Source organism: Paramormyrops kingsleyae, chromosome 17, assembly GCF_048594095.1.
Source record: "Paramormyrops kingsleyae isolate MSU_618 chromosome 17, PKINGS_0.4, whole genome shotgun sequence".
Taxonomy (NCBI): domain Eukaryota; kingdom Metazoa; phylum Chordata; class Actinopteri; order Osteoglossiformes; family Mormyridae; genus Paramormyrops; species Paramormyrops kingsleyae.
Genome location: NC_132813.1, coordinates 24,816,727 through 24,841,708, shown reverse-complemented (window position 1 = coordinate 24,841,708; position 24,982 = coordinate 24,816,727). Strand labels below are relative to the sequence as shown.

Genomic DNA, 24,982 nt, shown 5'->3' with positions numbered 1-24,982 from the left:
TTATAATCAATATTATCATAAATGACAGGTCACATCCAATAATAATTTTTTTCCTTATATTGTTTGCATCTAAATTGTTTTATTTATTTTGCTCTCATGTAGGCCTAATGCTATTTTGCATCACCATAAATGACAGGTGTGAGAATAAAGCTCTACTTACCGTGACTAGCTTGCATTCTCGTGGTCGGAGTACTCCATTATCATGACTGACAATACACCAAGATGGCAGCGCAAGGTGATTGCACACTACTATTGCAACCCTTCTGACGGCGAGAGTAAAAAGTAGCGCCACCTATACGATAAGAGGACGGATGCAAGTAAAATTTTCAGACACAGGGAAAATTGACCTTGGAACTTGGAAATTATCAGTCATGCATACGAACAGCCATACAAACTGAACATTGATATTTGGATTTTTTTTTCTCTGTATTTTGATAGTAAGAAGTTAAGAAAAAAATGAAGCGGCTTAAAACAGAACTTCACCAAGAATGAGGAGGACAAAAACAGTTACTGTTTAGCAACTTTACTAGCGGCCTGCCAGAGAAAGAGGAGGACCTAGCATGGGGACGGGGGACACACACAGTTAATGCTGTGTCCCCTATAATGAGAATGGCAGTAGAGGTGAGGAAGAAGCTGATCCATTTGAAAATGTCCACCAAAAAATGAATGCAACCCAGAGATCTCATGCCTGGGCCACAGGAGGTGACCCAAACACCATGTCATTGTCACCTCTGGATGGTAAAACGGCTGCCATCATAGACGAAACGTCCCTAACAAGAATCACTCCAGATTGTGACACTGACAGTGCAGCTCCATCACTCATGGGTGAAGCCAGATTATCAGAGATCAGTAGCATTGTTTTGTGTGTTGCGTTTAGCTGGCTGCGGCAAGTAATGTGTATCATACACCAGCAAGTAAATGTTGACAAAAATGAATTCTGCCGGATATGTCAGTTGTCTTGTAAAGCATATATTTATGGAGAAATATAATTTATTTGGGCATGGACCATATATGTACATATATATATGTACATATATGGTCCACATTTATGGACCATATATGGACCATAAAGAACAATTCCTTGTCATTCTATTGTTCAATTTATCAATGTTAATAATTAAGTGGGAGTCTGCCCTGATCGTTTTGCTTCAGTTATGCTTCTCTGCAGCTAGGGGTTTGGATACAACTTTACAATAAGGCTCCCTTTTGGCACTTGTAAATGGTAGTAACTCAATAAAAAGAAAACTGTGTTATAACTTGTTTAAAATTGTCTATTGATAATTTCCAAAGTGTTACAACCTAAATAATAACCAGATTATAAACCATTCATAAAGTCTTTATATGGGTAGCCTTATTGTAAAGTGGCACCGGGGCTTGTGTATGCATAGTTGGGAGTGTTCTTAAATATACAAACATTTTCTGTGGTCTGGAAAATATTGATAAATACCATTCTATGCATAAAAATATGCCTACGCCCACTTCAAATACAAAACTGTTTGTACTCGCACTTGATAAATGAGACCCCTGGACTTGTTCATATTTTAAGACAAATGTCACCAAAATTTAGGCAACAGTAGCAGCAAAGGGATGTGTGATTGCTTTACCGGTGTTCATCCTGTCATCAGTAGCAGCATTATCACCTGTCTCCTCTTCATTTAGCCTTGAATCTTAAAATTTGAACAATATAAATCAGGATTTTCTCATTTTGTTCATTTGCTGCCCACTGGATGATGAGTCTAATTCCTCCCAAGGTTTCTTTCTACTAGGGGGGTTTTCCTTACCACTGTTGCCTGTAGCTTGCTCACTGCAGACTTTGGTCAGGGATAATGTAAAGTGTTTTTAGACAATGTAATGTTGTGAAAATGCACTATATAAATAAAATTGAACTGAATTGATTGCAGAACACATTTGACCTTGTGGACAGATCAACCTATTTGATCTCATTACTCTTTATACTTTTAGTGGATGGTATTGCCACATTACAAAAACATTATTGGATGAAAATCTATATCAGATGTATATGAGGCAAATTTCCCCCAAATTAGAGCAGTTGCACTAGGGTGGAAGCAGAGGGTGGAAAAGGAGGCTTAAGCAGCCGTCTTGTGAATACAGCCATCAGCCATCTAAGCGTTTTTCATGATCTTTTTGCAAATTTCCCAAGAACGTTGTACAGGTCAGTGGTTCTCAACTGTGGGATGCAAGATGAAGAATATTCTAAAAGAAAGTTTGTGTGAATATATGTATATCTTTGTGTGTGTGTATATAATGTAAATGTGGACCTAATTTTTTTTCCACTGTTAAAATTTTCTTGGTAGAATCAGTGTTGTCATGATAGCAATACTGTGACCTCGATACCGACACTTGATACCGGTACTGCGACCATGCCAATTCAGAAAAAACAGTTAAGTATTGTTAATGGTAAATTATGCCACTGATTTCATGTGATTTCCAGAGATTTTCAGGAGGCATTTATCTCAAATGCATTTAGATTGTTACTCTTACAATTTCAATAAATTAAGCTTCACTGCACTCCAGCAGATACCCTATTAGTGCCAGTCGTCACATTATGATCATTCTGATACATCCAATTACTAGAAGAACGATAAAACATCCTATTAAGTTCATAAAGCATATACCCTTGATTGTTGTCCACCCAGTTGTTAATAAAAATGTGTACGCGAAGGGCCACACTCTGTATGTAAGGAGAGTATTGGGGCCTATGGGGGGAGAGGGGGATCAGTATGAATGTGATTTCATTAAATGGATTTTGACAGGGCTCTGTACTGATGAATGAAAAACAAAACATGCATACATGACAAACTTATTTCTTCCATGATGAAACTCATCATCATTACTCTCCACTGTATAAAAAAAGAAGCGAACAGATATGAAATAAGCGCCGATAAAGGTTACAGCAGTTTCTTCCTTTCATCTGTTAAATAAACACATAAATTCCTATATAGTGCATTATGCTTCATTATTTACCTGCATGAAATGACCTGCAGGTACTGGGGGTGTAATGGTACAGTTTTCCCACAGTTCGGTATGTGTCCCTCAAATATATTATAATTAGGGCTGCAACAACTAATCGATTAAACCGATTAAAATCGACTTCAAATAGTTGGCAACTAATTTAGTAATCGATTAGTTGGGTCTATGTTGTTATACACGTAAGTACAGTGGCTACCCCCTAATTCGGGAGCAGTAAGCTAACCATAGCCGTGGTGGCAGTAAAGCACCTTTAAGCTGGATGCCGACCGCCATAAAAGAAAAAGGAGACAAGAACCAACGCCGTGCCTTGAGTAGCTTAACGCTTGAAAAATGGCAGAGGCGAACACAGCAGAGTCTTGTTTTAATTCTGCCAGAAACGGTAGTATTTGATGATAATTAGCTGAAATTAGGTCGGAGAGACACTGATGTATTATGTTACGTTGTGGAGTTTTATTTATTTTATGCAATTCAGATTAACGCAAATCCTTCATTCAGTGGTGTATTGGAGGGTAAATGCACATAAATGCCGTTTACACACCTTTTAAATTTACAGAACAGCGTTTATTCACCCTTTTTGAGATCACTAATGTTAAGGATATGAATAGTTACCCACCGTATACTGCTGTGCATATAGTTTAACCACCTTAAATTTCTTGTTACCACTACACCGCTGCTTCATTTCTTCATGATAGAAATTTATAGTAATATCAAATGTTGTAGTATTCCAGACCAGTTTTTGAAGGTCTCGATCTTGTCTTTGAATCAGCCGTATTTGTACTCGTTCTTGTCATGGACTCAGGATTTTATTGAGACCAGCCGAGACCACAACTCCAAGAATATTCTTATTAATAAGCCGTTTACTGTCGGATTGGATAAGTTCTCACTTAAAGTGCAACCAATGACGTTACTGCCGACCGCGTTACTCGCCCCGCCCCTTCAAACGCACATGTGTGCACATAAACACATGCGAAGTTGTGGTTTTCTGGGAAAGGTCAACACAATCGGCTATAATCAAATGTTGCTACATGTACCACAAAGTGTTTACCATACCATTCTATTAGGAGGGCGCCCCAACTTAATTTTATTTAATTTTATTTTCTATATAGCGCCAGATCACAACAGAGGTCATTTAAGGTTACCTTTCCTATAGAAACAAACTAAACAGCCTTATGTTATTTATCTTATTTACAGTTCATCACTGTAGTATGCGCACATAACCAGACACGTTTTAAAACTAAATTTGCTGACTGCCGTTCACGGGTTTTTTTTTATTGCGGAGAAAAAGCCTTTTCCGCATTTTACACTAAAAATGCGGAAAAGGCTTTTTCTCCCCAATAAATTTTTACTTTGTCCGTAATAAATGCAGACACACTCGCTCGCATGCTCTCTCTCCCCCAGTCACATATGTGTATCAACATTAAATAACATTAGAGAATTATTTAATATTCTTAGTAGCAGCAGCGGTAGTCTGTGCTTTTACATTAAAAAAACTGGAGTACTGAATAGATTATCTAAAGCACCATGCTGGTTGCACTTGTAAAAAAAAAAAAAAAAAAAAAAAAGATTTTGTTATTCATTACATTGATTCATCTGCTACAAAAGATTTTTTTTTTTTTGTACTCTTAATGTAGCATACATTTAATTTTTTTATGTGAGTTCCTGGAAACAACCTTTGTACAAAGACAGTTTGGGTTATTAAAAATAAGACAGTGCAGAATGTTTTTTGATGCAGCAAACCCACATAAAGGGCCAAAAAGAAGTGTTCTGGCAAATGGTCAACTCTTTAATAAAGATGACAACAACTTTTTAAAATGAAACACAACCTTCCTTAACAGCCACTATTGGTTTAATACTAGCAGAGGCACAGGAAACCAACAGTTTATGTGACACTCACAGTTACACAGTAATGAAACGCACTCATTTCACTGCAAACATTACATTTACAATTAAATACATGAATGCACATTAATTTATGCTGGGGTGGTGCAATATGACCAAAATATCATATCCCGATATGAGCTATATCACGACTGCACCTCATATTTCTGGATTTTTTTTCTACAGATCATCTACTGTACGATTTGGACAAAAATCTGCAAATAAAAAGGAGCGAAGTCACAAATGTCACGTGATCCACAAATAAGTAATCCACAAAGGCGCAAAGCCCATTTCAGGTGTACAACCCACAACACAAAAAAATGCATATGATGTTTTTGTGAATTTTTTTTAATTTTCTTTTTCTTTCTACCGCTCAGCTCAGCTATTCGGAGCCCTTAAGAGGTCAGGGTAGGAATTTTTTTTTTTTAAGTAGTTTCCTCTCACAGTAGTTTTGCTTTCCCCCGTAATACTTTTCTGTTACTGTCCATTTGAAGTACAAAGGATAGAATTAATGGACTAAGAAGTATAAACCTAAACAATACAATCATGTCCAGTTAAATGTGCTTTAAGCTTTAAACAGTGGGGGACAATGCACATCATGTTACTGTAAATGAGACCGCTTTGCTATGAAGGTGAAGTGCACACACAAACATTGAAATGTAAATTAAAAAGTAAAGAAATCTGGAAAATCAAGGAGTATTGCTTGCTTTTGTAGAAAGATATTACAGCCGGAAAACAAAATATAAAACTAACTTTACCACGGTGTCAGATTAAGGTTTATACCCGAACCCACATTCAAGTATACCTTCCTGGTATTCTCGCTTGATGATGTACCACATCGCATGTGGTGGTGTGTAACATTACAAGCTGTCATCCAAATCATGAGAAAATGTTGCTATAAACAATGTAGTTTGCAACACCATCAAATAAACGATAGAGGATAATATGAAATGATAGACATTTTTGTTTCATCGTCTGGTATATGTCGTCCTATTGCACAGCCCTAATTTACACCATTTAAAGATAAGCATGGTACCATGCAAACCACGCCGGCACTGACCAATTCCACGGCATTACATTTTGTCAGCCAGTTATCGACAGTGGTGTCGGATAACTGCTCCTACAACATTGTATTGCTGAATCGACGTCAATTACGTTTGAAGTATGTCACTACTTTTAGCCAGGAGGCAGATAATTTACCCCATCTGCTGTTGTATAATAACATTTAAATTCTAACCCTCAAATAAGATGACTATGGTTTTTTAAATGTTTTTTTTTATTTGAAAAGCAGTCATATTCACGCCAGTACATATAGGAAAATGACAAGCTGTGGATATTGGTAACTTAGCTTCTTTTATGTACCACTTTGTGTTTGTGACACTACAGTACTGTGATGTTTTGCTCTTGCTAAATAAAATACATGCATTTACTTTAAACACATGTTTATGTTTAAGATTAATCAACAGCCATGCGTTTAGAAAAACTGAACTTTATTACAAATCAAAGTCAAAATAAATAATTGAAAATATATTCTTAGCCACTTCTTGAATTATAGAAAAAAATTGGTTGGACAAAGAATGTGCAAATGACGTGTTTTCCTCAAGCTACCACAAACAGAATATAAAGTTGGTAAGTGCACATGCCAAGTGTAGGCTAAGATGCATCACAGGCTACATCTTTTGCCTTTTATATAGGGCAGTGTGGATGCACAAGGTTTTTTTTTATGCTAGTGATAACAATAGTATGGATGCAGATTTTTTCCTTCAGAAACTCCCGTAAAGAATCTTAAATCTAACAAGTTATCTTGCTAATGCTAAAATTCAGCGTTGTGATACAGGCCCTTGGTATTTGTTCTCACTAGTCTCGTAATGGAGCTGTTGTGTGCACATATTTTTTTTTTTCTCTCTTTCGTCCTTATTCTGCATGTTGAACGTCCATATTAAAGTAATTCTTGAACCTAACCAGGTCAACACCATGAATAGCAAAATGCATAATTTAGTGACCACTGCTCATTTTACAGGTTACGTTAGAATGTGTGCTAAGCAAGAAAGGGGAAATCTTATGTCTGTGGTGGTTTTTCCATTTAGTTGATGGTGTGTTTTTGATGTTTTATCTGCTGAAGGCCAAGGTGACGGTATGCAGAAATTAATTCGTTCATAAGAGATACGTCTTTTGAATTATTGTTGAAAACATGTAAAAGCAGCAAGTCTTTGTATATTATGGAGTGTTTATACATAGATCTGTCATGATAATTACATTATCAACTTATCTCATGACATGGACTAAACCTCGATAATGTCTTCTGACCTCGATATTGGCAAATTGTGTTAACATACAAGTGAATGCCCCCAACTTTTTAGCCAGTCGTCCTGCTTCTGCCCTCTTGTCTGCTTTCTGCATCACAAATGTGTCTCAGGGCTGATTCATACTTCAACAAAGCATCCTTAATACTTATACCAACCGTTACACTGCAATATAAATGCATTGATGAGATCTTCATAAAGCATTCATAATGCATAATACACATTCTGTAATGTGTTATGCCTTTTGATACATATTCATAGCCATGTTTACAGTGCTTTATGAATGCATTATTTGTTATGCATGTATAAATGACTAGAAACATGGCCTTAAGTGTTACCAAATTTTACTATAACTACCCATAGACTATGCAGTTAGAGTACACAAGGCAAGATTATAATCATTAACCAAACTGTAAAAACCACAACTAAATGACAACTATAAATACTGGTTTCAAAATAGAATAGATAAAATAGAAACAACCATCAACTACAGAGACTCAAATCTTAAAATTTGGACTGTTTAAATTAGGATTTTGCCAGCTTGTTCATTTGACTTCCTCTGCCAGCCCCTGGAGGATGGGCACCCCCTATGAGTCTGATTCCTCCCAAGATTTCTTCCTTTTAGGGAGTTTTTCCTTGCCACTGTTGTCTCTGACTTGCTCACTGGGAACTTTGGGCAGGGATAATGTAAAGTGCTCTGAGACATTGTTGTGAAAATGCACAATGCACATAAAATTTCATTGACTTGAACTGAACTTGTCCTTACGGTTTTTAGATACTATTTAGCTGAATTAGGCCTAATGATTTATCTTTGGGCGTCTCATGTAATGCTCTTCAAAGAAATTGCCAGCGGCACCATATCACGACACTTTGGAGTAGCCATCAAAGTCCTACTATTTTCCATTTACCCCAAGAAATAAAATTTCCAAAACCGAAAGTATAATTATATAACAACTAAATAGATGCATACCATAATTAAAAATGTTAAATTAAACCATACCTAAAACTGAACTAGATTTCAAATTAAACTAAAAAGTAAGAACTAAATTAAAAAATCTAAATGATGATAATACTGATGCAGAAACATTCACAAGTATATGGCACTGCAGTACAAATATTTTATTTTAGTTTGTAGCTATCTGGGAGTCTTTCTTGTAGCAAGGAATTGTGTAAATGTTGGTATTTCTAAACTTTCTCAGTCAACCATTCTTCAGATCTGCTAGCCATTTTTGTTATCATTCTTATCATAGAGGGAATAAAGGGTATTTATATGCATTCTTTGGGCTGACTTCCTGTTACTTTTCCCCTGACTGATTAAAGATTGAGGTTCATTTGCATCACTGAGCAAGCTTCACAAAATATAATGCAGTTTTTGGTAATAGAGCCTGAGTCTATTTTATCAATTTTTTTGGATGTGTGGTTTTCTTTACATTTACATTTTGCATTTCAATTCTAATCTCTGAATATTCTGCAGAATAGTTCATTGCTCTTTGACCGTATTTGAATTATTATGCTATTATGTTATTATATCAGTGGCATAAAATGACAAATCTATCGTTTATTGCAATTAATTTCAGTACATGTGCTGCACTGTGTTAAAAATGCATTTTCGCCTTATGATAGGTTTATTGGAACATAACATGGGTAGAGGCTGTACTAGTGTATAGTTGAAACCAGATACAGTGGTACCTTAGTTTACGAGCATGATTTGTTCCGGAAACATGCTTGTAATCCAAAGCACTCGTATATCAAAGCGAATTTTCCCATTAGAAATAATGGAAACTCATATGATCCGTTCCACAACTCAAAAATATTCATATAAAAATTATTAATACAAAATATAAAGTAAAAACAAATTAACCTGTGCTTTACCTTTGAAAAGAATCGTGGATGGTGTGAGGGAGACGAGAGAGGAGAAGAGGAGGGAAATTTTGTAGGACGACTTTCACTATAATTAACGGAATCACTGCTATCTGTTGGCTCACTGGAATCTTTTTCTGTTTGTGCGACTTTAACAAGGAACCCATCCAATGACAGCCTCTTGCCTCCTTTTCGATTTAGCAAAAATGTGGACATTGCATTGTCGTTAAACAGATTCATCGCTCGCACTGCTACGCCCTTATTCATGTGGTGCTTTTCTACTAAATTTTGACTATACGAGTGAGGCATGCTGACTGAGACCGAGCATGGGAGAAGATTACCCACAATTCCGCAGCGTGAGAAAATGAATAACCATTGGTTTAGTTGTGATGACGTGTGCTCGGCATCAAAACAAGAAGCGCACGCATCTGTCTTAGTGGAAACAAAGGGTAACGCTTCAGTTAGAGATGCACCGATACCGATATTCGGATCGGTATCGGCGCCGATCCAGACCTATTTGACGGATCGGGAATCGGCCATGCGTGACCGATCCACGTCCTATACTTACTTATTTAGTTTTTGGCAATCAATCGCACGACAGCTCTTTCCCATTTTACATGTGTGTTTTTGCGGAATTCAAATCGAACGCTATCACTGCCCCTAAGTCGTTTTTGCTACTCAGTGGGTGTGAGTACAGTGACTTCCGCCTGCTGTGAGGTCATGCGCATACCCTTCGCAGTACGAGGAGCGTAAGATAAGACGTGACGATCTGGGAGTATTTTAGGCTTTTAACAGAAATCGGAAGCACAGCGTTTTGCAATCTATGTAAAATAAGGTTTTGAGGTGGGAATAGCGTTTAATGGAAAATCCCATTTAACAAAGCGCACGCAACTGCGAGACAAAACAAAGCAATGGATGATTTGGGAGTCGCTAACTTAATTGGACTGTTTTGCGAACTCGTTGCTTGAGATACAAGAGGGGCTGCCATCGCAACAAAAGTGTAACTGCGCTGATGCCAATGGGAGAAAAACTGTTAAAATTTTAAGCATTCGCCACTTGTGTATATTTGCTTTGAAGATATTCATATTGAACTGCAAATACCTCAGAAACACTTAAAACAAATGAGGTGGAACAGTACGTTATGTATGTTTGTAGTAGCCTAATTAAATATTTTTTGTCATACATTTTTTCCATCTGTATTTACTAGCTTAAAAAAAATAATATGTAAAGTATAACAAAGTAAAAAGAGCTCTTGTATCGGAATCTGTATCGGTATCAGCAGTTGTGTATCGGAATCGGATCGGAACTGAAAAAACGTGGATCGCCCATCTCTAGCTTCAGTCTCAGCCTTGCATTCGCTGTGATAGCATTGTTTGTTGGTGATAGTGCTTTTTTTTATTGAAAATATCAGGTAATACACTGTACTTTATATCGTTTTGATAGTCATTGCTCACCAGAAAGTTACGTGATAGTTGTACAAATGTTACAACCTACAAGTTTGCGATTTCCAAACAAATTTACGAATACAGAGTAATAATAAAAACAAACAATGGACTGCATGGCATACACTCTCAATTTTTTCCCCCATTTTTAAAAAATGTTTTGCTTTTGTTCCTACATTAAATACAAACCCTTAGTATGACTCAAGGTAGTAGTGTTGTGTCTGGGTTTATCAAAAAGGTGTCATTGGTTTTTTTTAATAAATATTATAACTTTACACATTGTTTGGATACATTACTTTACAAATTACTGTTTTGATAAATGTGCTTAGATGGGTTTAGTATATGCTCATCTTGTTTTATTCTGTTCATTTTGTTTAAATGCTACAAAAAAACATATTTAGGTGTATTTTTGGGGGCCAAGAACCAATTAATTGGTTTCCCATTATTTCTTATGGGAAAAATTCGATCAGAACTCAAACTTTTTAGGATTCGAACCCGAGTTCTGAATGGATTAAGTTGGAGTTCTGAGGTACCACTGTATTTGGAGGAAAAAGGGGGAAGCTTTGAAGCCTCAGAACACCATCCCGACTGTGAAGTATGGTGGTGGTAGTATAATGTTGTGGGGCTGCTTTGCACTTCACAAAATATATGGCATCATGAGAAAAGAAAATTATGTGGATATATTGAAGCAACATCTGAAGACATCAGCCAGGAAGTTGAAGCTTGGGTGCAAATGGGTCTTCCAAATGGACAATGACCCCAAGCATACCTCCAAATTAGTGACAAAGTGGCTTAAGGACAGCAAGGTCAAGGTATTGGAATGGCCACAACAAAGCCCTGATCTCAATCCCATAGAAAAATTGTGGGTGGCACTGAAAAGGTGAGTGCGAGCAAGAAGGCCTACAAACCTGAACCAGTTACACCAGTCCTGTCAAGAGGAGTGGGCCAAAATTCCAGCAAACTTCCAGGAAAATTCCAGGAAATTCTACCAAATACTAAGGAAGTGTATGTAAATTTTTGGCTGATGAAAGTAATAAAAAAAAAAATCCAGAAAATTCTCTCTCTATTCTGACATGTAACAAATGCAAAAAAATACATTAATATTTATAGATCTAAAACTGAAAAAGTTTACTGTGATTTAATGTTTGACAGTAAAAAAAAAAAAAAAAAAGGTTTTTGTTTTTTTCTGAAGTGTATGTAAATATTTGGTTTCAACTGTATCTTTATATGTTCTGTTTTACTGTGGTGTATTAATATGCTCTTTCTGTCTCTCTTTAAGACGAGGATTGAACCCTCCACACAGGGTGAAGTCCATTTCCATGACGACCTTCACACAGCAAGAAATCGAGTTTTTGCAGAAACATGGCAATGAGGTAAGAGCTGGATACTTGTCAAGTTGTATTTGGGGAAAAAATTGGTATGTTTGAGAAATTGAATGAGGAAAACAAGAAATAATCACCACTAGTCGTTCTTTGTACCAGCTTTACATATAGATGGTAGTGAGCAAAAGCAATGATTTGCTAGCACTGCTCTGTCTGTTGGTGCCACTTGTGGCAACAAGTGTAAGATAATCTGATTATGCTTCTGCTGTTAATTTTATTTATACATTTAGGTTGTCATTAAAAATGTTCTTGAAATTCATCTTCGGTGAAATTTGTTCTTAAGATTTTAAAAAAGAGTGAATTGTCATTGCATCAGTAGATACTTTTTGTTAGTTAACCAGAATGTGAACCACTGACATGCCTTTATCAGTAAAGACTGAATCTGTCGGTACGTAATAACCTACCAAAAGTTCTATTTGGCATATTTAGTATAGTATATTTTGAGTAAATTTTCAGCCCTTATTTTCTTTTATAAATATCGTAATATTTATCATGATGATTTCAGATATGACAGCGTGAATTTTTCCAGTATTGTTCAGCCATAGTTTCAAGGTTACTTTCAATGTTTTAAGTTGTCCTTTTGTGGGCAACGAATGATGTCTCATTTTGTTAGGAAATAAAATAATGTAGTAATCTTTAAGCCAGAGGAGCTTTGTTAGGATTGTGCTGCTAAAAATAAAGAAATCGCTCAAGGTACAGGCGAATAAACATTGTTGTATGTTACTGTGCTTGAATTCTCTCTTCGGTTAAATTTGTTTCGGTTAAATTTGTTCAAGCTACCTTTAAATGTTTTATGTAATCCTTTTGCAGCAACTAGTAATTTCTCATTTTCTATGGATTCAGTTAATTTTTTCTTTTGTGATTGTAGGGAGGGCCCAGGGAAAATCGAATATTATTTGAATAATGACTTCCTAAAATTGAATAGTAATTCTGCCTGAAATGCCCATCTCTTGTTTTAAGCAGAACCTACCCTGTTACCTTAAACAATGTAAATGTTTCTCCTTCATTTTCTCACCACTTTTCTTATTTTCATATCTGGCTCTCATGGAAGACATATATAAATTTAGTTTCTCTGTATGTGATATATGTTTCATTGCATGTAGCCTAAGTGGCTAAATGAATTCCACATTCTTGACCATATATGTTCCTGAATGATGCCATTTTCAAAATATTTTCCATTTGATTGGCCTCATGTAAGAATTTTGTAAATGTGCTTTGTGTCCAGTTCTGGTTGCTTTGACAATATCTTTCTCACTTTGGGATATTTTCAGAGATCTGGTTGGTTGCATGGTTGATGTAACAGACAGGATTAGGTTTTCACAGGTGCTGATATGCATGCTTTGATCATATAAAATTTTTTTTGAGGGTTTTTTGGTCTGTCTGCTGCTGAACCAGATGATAAACCACGTGAAAGCATGTGTTTATGTCAGGGAGGCAACAGATTGTTTGATCAGTATTATTAAATATAGTAGATTAAGGCAGTGTGTGCTTTTGGAAGGATCACGGATCTGACTTCATGTTAGCAGAGTGACTTCATCGTTGGGCCCTTGAGCAAGACCCTTAACCTGAATTGCTCCAGGGACTAATTGACCCTGTTTTCTCTTCAGCCCCAGTATATGTAAATGTCAGTTTATGTTTTGATTAGACTACTGGAGCATTGGGTCTTTTGGCTTGGGGAAGTCGCTGTGTAAGTTAGTTTTACTGAAGTTTGTCAGCAGAATGACAGCAGTACATTGGCAGCAGTTGCAGTTATTCAGTAAAAGTGAGGTGAAATTGGATTAGCTTTCGTGAATTTGCTTTTTGCAGACAAATGATTGCCTTTTTTCTCTTTGTTTTACAAAACTAGTTTGTAAGGAAGCGCATTTACTAAAAGTAGGTGTCACAGGTAAGGAAATGTACTTCAGATTTAATTTATTTCTTTGTCCAGAAATGTCACATTTTATTTTGCTTTCTTTCCAGCAAAATAAAGGTATTTCTTGAATGGGCAGTTCACCCCAAAACTGAAAAAGTTATGTTTTAGAGGGGCTATATATCCATCTAGGTTGTTCTCTTGGGAGTTGAAGATATTAACCTAAGAAATCTTGGGCTTCTCTTGAATAGGATGGGAGTGAATGGCATTCTTTCTGTGGTGCTTAAAGCACCAGAAAAATACATTTGAAAAATTCAACATCAATGTCTCTTACCAAAAATCATGAATGACAAGCACCAGCACCATGTTGATATCTTCTGCGCAGTGATATGATTGATGTGTGGAGGTTGGTAGAAGAAAATAGTTTGTCCATTAAACTGCTCACTACACAGTATGGGGATTATCTTCAATAACCAGTTCATGATTTCTGGTAAGAGACATTGCTGTTGAATTTTTCAGTTTCAGTCGAAATTTCCATATTGGTGCACCGCTATTAAAACAGCGAAAAATTATATCAGTATTCTGTCCTGTAGCTGTTTGGCAAAATTTATTTTGGGGGAAATTAATCATTTTACTTAGCCCTAGTCCTAGTCAATATGGTGCATGAAGGAGCAGGCGCTGATCTGGTGAACCTGACTGGACAAGTCTCACAAATTGGGGATTTAATAAGGATTTTATGGAGAGTTAGGGGAAGTGTTAGGGTAAGCTTGGGAGGTAATATTCACAGTATGCAGTGGCATTTTTGTTTGGCAAATTTTATCTTGGGTGAGCTGCCCAAGTGTAGTGTTGGAGGGGTAGACGTAGAAGTTGGGGGTGTGCTTGGAGTGGGGGATTACATGGAGGGAGGGGGTAATGGGAAGGCCCAGGGAATACATTGTTGTTGTGCCAGCAGCACCTATTTATTATTTTGTTTTTTGGTAGCACATTTTTTTTTCTAGCTGGCATCTCATACTGGCAAAATTTCCCCTTAATAGTCCATGATCACTGAACTTGTGTTTCTGCCTCAGTGCAGGGTGCACTGTGCCTGCTCTAGATAAACTGATGCTATAAATGTTTTAAAGGTCTTTGTCAAAAAAGTGGAGTGCATCCTTTGCTACTCCTGGACTTTCCTACATTGCCTACTTGCAAAGTTGTTAATTTAAAGGTTGTCATTCTTAATCAACTGTTTGGCTCTCTGGGTTGTTAAACATAATGAAAAATTGAGAATTACCTGAAAAGTATTGCTTTCAGTAAGCCCCTTTAACATAATTCATGTGATGAAATATGAAGTCTATATAAAATCTTAATATTAGATAATGTTTAAAATCTTTTTCCGCAGAATCGTGATTTTACCAGCACAAATTTTTTTCTGAAAACATTTGCATTTCAAAATTTCATCCACTTTGCCTTGTCCTCATGTATTATCATTTAATAAAAACATCTTGTGAGCATATCTGCAATCACACTAAAACTGGAGAACTATTAAAACATGTTATTGCAACTAATATTGTAAATGAATCTTTGAATGCAATAGCTAGTGCTACATCATTTACAACCATTTGTCTGCATTTAGCAACTTTTTCTGCAAGTTTTGTATATTTACCAGCTTCCACCGTTGTGGGCTGTCATCCAGAAATTACACATTTCAGGTGTTGTCACAACAATTCCAGCGAGATATGCTCTAGATCTTGGACATTTTGTTAATCAATCCTTCTCCACATATCCTGTGCAAGGTTGACATGAGCCTGGAACCTATCCCAAGAAGCAAAAGGAAGAAAGCAGGACACATACTGGGTGTGCTCTCCATCTGTTATGTGCTCAGATACCTAGTTACATGCCGTGGGCAGTTTTGAGAAGTTAGTTCACAACTTGTTTTTCGACTGGGATGAAACCAGAATATATGGAGAAAATTTGTGCAATGATGGCAAGAACATAAATTACACACACCCTGAGACAAGTATGGAAGTTGAACGCACAACACTAAAATTGTGAGGCTACAGTGGTAACTATTATTACACACGATACTGGTACTGAAAAACCAACACAGTACTGTACTACATTTTTGAAAGCTGCTTGGTATTACATTTTCTCAGTACCGGTATTAATTACACCACAACAGATATTGCTATAAAAAAGAAAAACACATGAGCACCCAAAACTGTAAAATGTATTTCTGCCGTGCACTCATCAACATTAATGGGACAGTTCACCCCAAAACAGAAAAAGAGGTGTTTTAGAGGGGCTTTAGTGCTATTTATCCATCTTGCTTGTTCTGTTGGAGGTTGCCTTGTTTCGCAGATATCAGCTGTAGAAATGTCAGTCTTCTGAATATAATGGGACTGGATATCATTATTTTTGCGGTGATTGAAGTGCCAAAAAATACAATAGAAAAATTCAACAGCAATATCTCTTACAAGAAGTCATGACCTGGTTACTCATGATAATCCACAGACTTTGTAGGGAGCAGTTTAGGAACTGTTTTCTATTACCAAATTCCACACACTAATTATATTACTGTTCAGAAGATATGAACACCACAGTGATATCTTCCATGTAGTGTGAATGGTGTGTGTACTCTGTCATGGGTTGGTGGCCCATCCTGGGTTATTCCCTGCCTTGTGACTGTAACTTCTGGGGATAGACTCTTGACCCCCACAATCCTGAATAGGATAGGCGGGTATAGAAGATGGATGAAATAATGGATGGATGTTCTTATCTGAGATCTGCCTTTTCTGTCTGACTAACATACAATGAATATTACTGACTGTATTTGCAGCATATTAACCGCAGAGTTTGAGAACCACTGACTTGTACAAAGTTTAAAAAAAGATTCATGAAATACTTTTTATTTTTCACCAGATCAAGTGTCTTCTGTAGCTGCCCTTTCCGTTCTATCCTCCCACCTAGTGCTGCTGCTTCATTTTGGGGGAATTTTTCTCAGAATTAAATAGAGGTGCACCGATCCGATATTCGGATCAGTATCAGCACTGATCCATACCTATTAGATGATTTTTAGTTTTCAGCAGTCTGTAAAAAGATAGTTCCTATTTCTTGTTAAATCAATTTGTACAATCAACTGCATGACAGCTCTTTCCCATTTTAGATGTGCATTTTGTGGCATTCAAGCTGAACGCTAATGCTGCCACTCAGTTTTTTCACCACTCAGTAGGTGTGAGCGCAGTGACTTCCACCTGCTATGGCATCCTCCTGCTATGACATTATGTGCATACCTTTGCAATTTTGAGAGATGGAAGTAGCGTTTAGTGGAAAATCACACTAAACAAAACACACACAATTGTGCAAGACAACGGGAGTAGTATAAAAAAAGCAGTGGATGATTTTGGAGTTGATAGTGTGGGCTTTTTTATGCACTTGCTACAGCTTGTGATACATGGGGGGCTGCTATCACAACAAAGTGTTAAAACAAGTGACAATGTTACCAGAGGGGAAAAATTGTGGGGCATTTTAAACATTCGCCACTTGCATATGTGTACTTGGAAAATATTCAAACTGCTGCAAATGCCTCAAAAACACTTAACACAAGATGTACAAACAAGGTGGAGCATTATGTTGTTTATGTTTCTATAGTAGCCTAATTAAAGATTTTTTTGGGGGCAATTTCTTTTTTTATTTGTATTTATTAGTTAAAAAAAATGAATATATAAAGTACAAATATTTATATATTGTGTATATATTTATTATAGTAAAATATTAAAGTAAAAAGAATTCTTGTATCAGAATCTGTTTCAGTAGTAATAAGATCCATCAAATACTCATAATATTCACAAAGGGGGGGGGGGAGGGCTGGGCTGTCCGAGGAATACCTTGCCATCATTTCGACAGCATCTAGTTGGAAATCTGCTTGGATTTAAAAAATTATATGACGGATATTTTTTCAAACAATGCAAAGGAACTGGAACTGCTTAAATTTTGAGACTGATCAACCCATAATTGAAACAGCACCATATAATGATAGAAAAGGCTAGTTTTGACACATCTTAGAGCGAAAACTGAAAAAGACATACATTCAAATACTTCAAACTTTTTAGACACACATTGTATGGGTGAGGTGAGAAACGTGAACATGCCCTAAAATTGAAGCAGTACCACATGGTGGCAGCAATAGGAAGGATGATAGCAGATGACAGTTGAACATGTGAATGTGAGAAGTCAAGAAGTATTTCATGAACCTTATTACTGCTTCACAAAAACATGTTATGGATGATCTACACCTAATTATCATTTTTGAGACTTATTACCCTAAAAAGAAGCAGCAGTGCTATATGGCAGTGAAGGAACTCACCTGTTGAAGGTGCCTGGTCTTGTGAACACAGTAATTATAAAAGTGTTTTATTAATCTTTCTCAAACTTTGCAGGCACATGGAATGGTAACTAAACTGAAAATGTTCAAATTTTGAGACTAATCATCCAGAAAACATCTCTGCATAAAAGAAAAATGGTAGTTTCACACCCTTGATCTTTTCAGTATAACTCAAATTATATTTGATGCATAACTTTGGAGACATGTTTTATGGGGTGAGGATCTAGACCTGTTCAGATTTTGGGACAAATCCCACCAAAAACTTGACCTTGTGAACAGGATAACCCCGTTTGATATTATTATTCTATTTTCTCTTTTTGATCTTCGATGGATCTTATTTCACAAAAACATTATGTGGATCAAAATCTACATCTGATAGACCAGACACAAATAGCCCCAAAACTGAAACTCCAGTGAGAGGTGGCAGCAAAGGACTGAAACATCGGCAACTAGGGACAGCAGAGGGTGAAAAAGTGACTGCAGCAGTCAACTTGAGAACATAGTCATTTGCCATCTAAACATACAGTGCTATGTAAAAGTTTAGGTACCCCTCTGAGGTTGCATGATAATTTGCTCTGTAAATAAGAGAAGATCACAGAAATATGCCATTTTTGGTCTAGAGAAATGTAGACAGAGCATTATTATCAGAGCATTATTGATTTGCATGAAATAAAATAAAATGTAAAAAATGGGATGTGCAAAAGTTTAATTGCATTAATTTGAAGACGTGTAGTCATTCAGTGCTGACAGGTTGCAGCACAAAATTGCTTTGATTAGCTCCTTAGAGCTTTAACTACAAAGACAAATGCAACCAATCATGAAAAAGGTTAATTAACATAGATAATTGCTAGTTGAGCTTGTCCTTGGATCTCTCTTAGACAGTGGCCACATGGGAACTTCTAAAGAACTCTCTACTGACCTAAAAACTAAGATAATTTGTCATTATGAATTAGAAGGGTACTAGAAATGATCACAGGTCTGGACTGTCTGTCTCCACAGTCAGAAATAAAGTGAGGAAATGGAAGGCCACAGAAACAGTCCTTGTGAAGGAAAGATGTAGTAGGCCAAGAAAAATATCTGAAAGGCACCTGCAAAGGCTGGTAAGAAAGGTCGCTAACAAATCACAGACCACCTCCAAAGAGCTGCTACAACAGCTAGCTGCTGATGGTGTCATTCCATAGTCCAGCACACTTTGCACCGGGAACAGCTCGGCGGAAGGGTGATGCACAAAAAGCCTTTTCTGAGTACTCACCACAAGAAGTGTCTCATGAGGTATGCAAAAGCACATCTGGAGAAGCCAGAAACATTTTGCAAAAAATACTCAGGACACATGAGACTAAGGTAGAGTTATTTGGTCAGAACCAAAGGCGCTATGCATGGCAAAAAAAACACACGGCATTCCAGGGGAAGAACTTCCTGCTTACTGTAGAATTTGGTGGAGGGTCCATCATGTTATGGGGCTGTGTGGCTAGCTCAGGTACTGGAAACCTTGTTAAAGCTGAGGGCTGCATGAATTCCTCCCAGTATTAGCAGATTCTTGACAAGAATGTTCAAGAGTCACGAAGTCACGAAGTTGAAGTTACGCCGGGGTTGGATGTTTCGGTACGACAATGATCCAAAGCACTGTCCAAAATCTACCAAGGAATTAATGCAGAGGCACAAGTGCAATATTCTAGAATGGCCATCCCAGTCCCCAGAAGCACTTCACATTAAAAGTGAATGAAAATGCAATTGTCTGTCAGCATTGCAAAGCATAACTTAAATATCACCACAGCACGACTTAAATGCAAATACATCTTTAAAGAAGACATTTGGGTTTTTACAGATTTGCCCAATAATGCGAGGTTAGCTATACACGTGAGCCTTTTAGCCTCTCAGAGTAGCCTAGCCAGTCTTTGTTATGACATTGACTTTAAATCATTTTGCTTTATTTACTTTCTACTAGAGCTGGGCGATATGGCCTAAAAATAAAATCTCCGATTTTTTCACAAAAAATCCGATTTCCGATTTTAATCGATTTTCCCCTCCCCTACTCAAAATCAAACTACAGATGACAAAAATGGTTCAAAACAAGTTTTAACTTTATTTAGCTTTTTTTTTTTTACTTTAGGGTTAAAGTGCAATCTGACAAGCCATAAAAGTTGCTTGTAAGAGATGGCAGACCACGCCATTGTAAACACTTTTAGAAAGCTTTCTCTATAGCTTATTTTCAAACTGGCAACAACACAATACGCCCTCAAACATAAATAAAAGTAATAAGTAATATTGTAATAATAATAGAAAAAAAACACAATTTTATCATGTCAGCTTGGTATTAAGTAAATACTTTATGCCATTGGGCTTGAGCTTTTGAAAAATTGCCAGTGTTAAGAAAAATGAGGTACGTACTTCGGGTGTAAAACTATTAGCATGTTAATGAATCCCAGCTTTTCCACAGTATGTATGGGCACCATGTCTTTTGCACTATACATCGCGACAGCGTTTGCTATCGTCTTCCATCGTGCCCGATTCTTATCATATGGCACATAGTTCGAAAATGTGTCAGGGACGGTTGCTTGCTTAACTTTGTTGTGCTGGTGCTGCGGCTATTTTCATTTCGCTGGGAGCGGCACTTCTCCCACTCCGCTGCGTGCCTCTGCTTTACATGGTAGAATAAATTAGTCGCGCTGCTTCCTTTGGTTGCAACAGTTTTTAAAGTCTTTGCAACGAGGACTTGTTTGGTCTGTGTCCGACCTCGCAAAACCGAACCAATTCCATATTACAGATGTAGCAACACTTTTCTTGGGCACAAGCGCCAGCTTTTCCCCTGTCATTGCCATGTTGTTAGTGAATCTGCTACAGTGTTTGGGTGCACCGCGCTAATTTACCCATGAAGAATGGTGCGTCGCATTAGTTCCGCTCTTGGCACTCGTGTGTAAAAAAAAAAAAAGTAATAAAATCGATTTTCATGAAAACACATCGTCCTGAACTGTAAATTCGAATTAATCGATTAAATCGATTTATCGCCCAGCTCTACTTTCTACCATTCCTCCACATCAAAATAATCATGCCTAAAACAAGCTATCCCTGTCAGTTAACCCCATCATCTTACACAATAACGATACATATTAACCAAATAATATTGTTTTTTGTGAACATAGTGTGTTTTGAGTAGGGCTGAATTTGATTGTTTTTGCAATATTAAAGAGTTGCAAATTAACTATATGGCCCAAAAGAAAGTCAAATAACTAATGGCAATACCACCAGTTAGGTCAACAGACACAAAGCAGTGCTGCCAGATTGCTTGGTTTTGCTCAATATTGTCTCTATGAAATACAAAATATTCCCATACAGCAGATAGCTAACATCTTTTTGTGACGAGTTCTTGTTTGGTCGTCTTTTCACTCATGTTTGTTTAGTATCTCACAAACACGCCGCACGGTTTATGACTGAGTCAAATGGCAAGGATGAGTGATTGTTTTGCATGCAGAGCTCATGCAAAAATGATTTTTTTGACACATAGTATACTCAATAATTTTGTAAAGTAACCATTGTTAAAATTGCAAAGCTTGCTAAATTTTGTTTATGACTAACCAAAAATGCTTTAGCGCAACATATTGATGGTTTGAACCCAGCAGACTATTGTGGTCCTTGTGATGTGACAATTGCATGTACATGAAATGCCATGTCAATAATCACATCACACGTCATGCAAGCCTGTGAGGACGGCACAGTGGCACAGCAGGTAGTACTGTCGCTGCACATCGCTGCTTTTTGGGTTTGGAGTTTGCATGTTCATCCCGTGTGGGCATGGCTTTTTGGCATGTCAATCAAAATTTATGGCAGTCTCCAGTTTCCTTCCACTGTCCAGAAACATGCAACTTAAATGACTTGTAGTGCCTTAAACTGACCATATACACTCACCTAAAGGATTATGAGGAACACCTGTTCAATTTCTCATTAACGCAATTATCTAATCAAGCAATCACATGGCAGTTGCTTCAATGCATTTAGGGGTGTGGTCCTGGTCAAAACAATCTCCTGAACTCCAAACTGAATGTCAGAATGGGAAAGAAAGGTGATTTAAGCAATTTTGAGCATGGCATGGTTGTTGGTGCCAGACGGGCCGGTCTGAGTATTTCACAATCTGCTCAGTTGCTGGGATTTTCACGCACAACCATTTCTAGGGTTTACAAAGAATGGTGTGCAAAGGGAAAAACATCCAGTATGCGGCAGTCCTGTGGGCGAAAATGCCTTGTTGATGCTAGAGGTCAGAGGAGAATGGGCCGACTGATTCAAGCTGATAGAAGAGCAACTTTGACTGAAATAACCACTCGTTACAACCGAGGTATGCAGCAAAGCATTTGTTAAGCCACAACACGCACAACCTTGAGGCGGATGGGCTAAAACAGCAGAAGACCCCACCGGGTACCACTCATCTCCACTACAAATAGGAAAAAGAGGCTACAATTTGCACAAGCTCACCAAAATTGGACAGTTGAAGACTGGAAAAATGTTGCCTGGTCTGATGAGTCTCGATGTCGACATTCAAATGGTAGAGTCAGAATTTGGCGTAAACAGAATGAGAACATGGATCCATCATGCCTTGTTACCACTGTGCAGGCTGGTGGTGGTGGTGTAATGGTGTGGGGGATGTTTTCTTGGCACACTTTAGGCCCCTTAGTGCCAATTGGGCATAGTTTAAATGCCACGGCCTACCTGAGCATCGTTTCTGACCATGTCCATCCCTTTATGACCACCATGTACCCATCCTCTGATGGCTACTTCCAGCAGGATAATGCACCATGTCACAAAGCTCGAATCATTTCAAATTGGTTTCTTGAACATGACAATGAGTTCACTGTACTAAAATGGCCCCCACAGTCACCAGATCTCAACCCAATAGAGCATCTTTGGGATGTGGTGGAACGGGAGCTTCGTGCCCTGGATGTGCATCCCACAAATCTCCATCAACTGCAAGATGCTATCCTATCAATATGGGCCAACATTTCTAAAGAATGCTTTCAGCACCTTGTTGAATCAATGCCACGTAGAATTAAGGCAGTTCTGAAGGCGAAAGGGGGTCAAACACCGTATTAGTATGGTGTTCCTAATAATCCTTTAGGTGAGTGTATGTGACCCTGCAATGGTTGGTTGGCTCTTGCCATGTGCCAATGTATTATAATATTATATAATATATTATAAATGATTACTCGAATGGTCAGATTACTTGATGACTGATATAATTGATAGAGACAGCCATATACGGTACATCATACCCATATAATATTAATTACCATTATATGCAACGATGAGCCAAAACATTATTATATGACTTAATTATATGTTTTATATTTAAAATCTTTACTGTCACGATATTTTAATTATTTCTTGAGAATCACCTATGAGCACCTCCACATGAAATGAATAAGGTTGACTAATTAGTAAATGTCAATGTCTGGGATATATTAGACCAGGGGTACCCAATCTTATCCGCAAAGGGCCGGTGTTTATGCAGGTTTTTGGGATAACTCGTAGGTCAGCTGTTCAAACCCAGGTGTGAGGATTCTTTCAGCCAATCAGTCCTCTAATTAGTAATCCAATTAGGGAGTTGCAGCGAAAATCCGCATACACACCGGCCCTTTGTGGATAAGATTGGGTACCCCTGTATTAGAAGGTAAGCTAACATTCTGTATTCGCATTCAACATGTTGACTACCGAAGAAATGGGCTGGAATAAAGAGTTGAGTAACCTTGATATGGGCCAAATCATTATGGCCAGACCACTGGGTCACAGCATCTCCGAAACCTTAAGGCTTGTAGGGTGTACACCGTCAGCCATGGTGAGTACCTACTGAGAGTGACCCAAGGAGGGAAAAACCATGAATCACTGACAGGGCTTTGGGCCTCCACTACTCATTGATGTGGCATGTGAATGAAGGCCTGTCATTGCTGTAGTGACTGGTAACTAGAGATTTAACGGTTACCGGTTTCACGAGAAAACATGGTAAAATTCCCGATAGTGTTGTAGTTTCAAATTTTTATCATCATTACAACCATGGTTGATTGCCATGCTTTGAAAAACTTTTTAAATACCATTCAGCATGAACCAGTTAGCAACAGTTTCCCAGACATGTGGATTTGTTTTGTCAGTGAAAACATGGTGGAAAGCAGTGACAGCGCTAAGGAGATATTTAATGTTAATACATGTTTGATATAGTTTTCATATGTTTGCATATGGTATTAGCTGTGTTTTTTTTCATGTTCATGCAAGCTAAATGTGAATGCTGCTAATTTGTATTTGTGATTTTAACATTACTGTGCTAATACTGAAAAGCATAATAATTTTGTTTATTATAATTGTAATATTAAATTTCATACTGTTTCTTCTCTAGTGGTGACACATGAAAGAACAGGCACAGATCTGGTGAACCTAATTGCATTAAGACAAGTCTCACAAAATGCTCCAGGGGCCCTGGGTAAATAACCAGAGCCTACACTCGTACTCCAAGCTCCATTCTCAAATGTGTGTCTGAGTTTGTCTTTTTGGGAAATATAAGAATCAGAGTAGGGCTGTCACTATCGATTATATTATTAATTAAGTAATCTAATGATTTTGATGATTAAGCAAATAATAGTGTGGTGCAGGGTAGGAACCATCCCTGAACGGGGTGCCAGCCTTTTACACGCACACTGCTTAGATACTTCTAATTCACTTACGGTACATTTTTTTTTTTTTGACAGTGGAAGGAAAGCAGAGTATCCTGGTGTAAACTATTCACATGTGAAATAAACATGCAAACCCCACAAACCATAACACGGCAGTCGTGACAACACCTACTGTGTTGCCCTTAATTCTAGATTTGCACATTGTGCATTGTTAACATCAGCACAGCATTTTATGCACATGCAATTGTCACATTGCAAGGACCATGATAG

The 24,982-nt window shown here is 37.5% G+C and overlaps 1 protein-coding gene across 11 annotated transcripts in view; it reads left to right on the top strand.

Moving 5' to 3' along the window:
• agfg1a (ArfGAP with FG repeats 1a) overlaps positions 1-24,982 on the top strand; it is a 57,470-nt gene that overhangs the window by 5,064 nt on the left and 27,424 nt on the right. For all 11 annotated transcript variants that reach the window (XM_023796032.2, XM_023796030.2, XM_023796028.2 and 8 more), the window contains exon 2: positions 11,754-11,847. In XM_023796032.2, the coding sequence (XP_023651800.1) occupies positions 11,754-11,847 (94 nt within the window). The remainder of the gene's footprint in view (positions 1-11,753; positions 11,848-24,982) is intronic.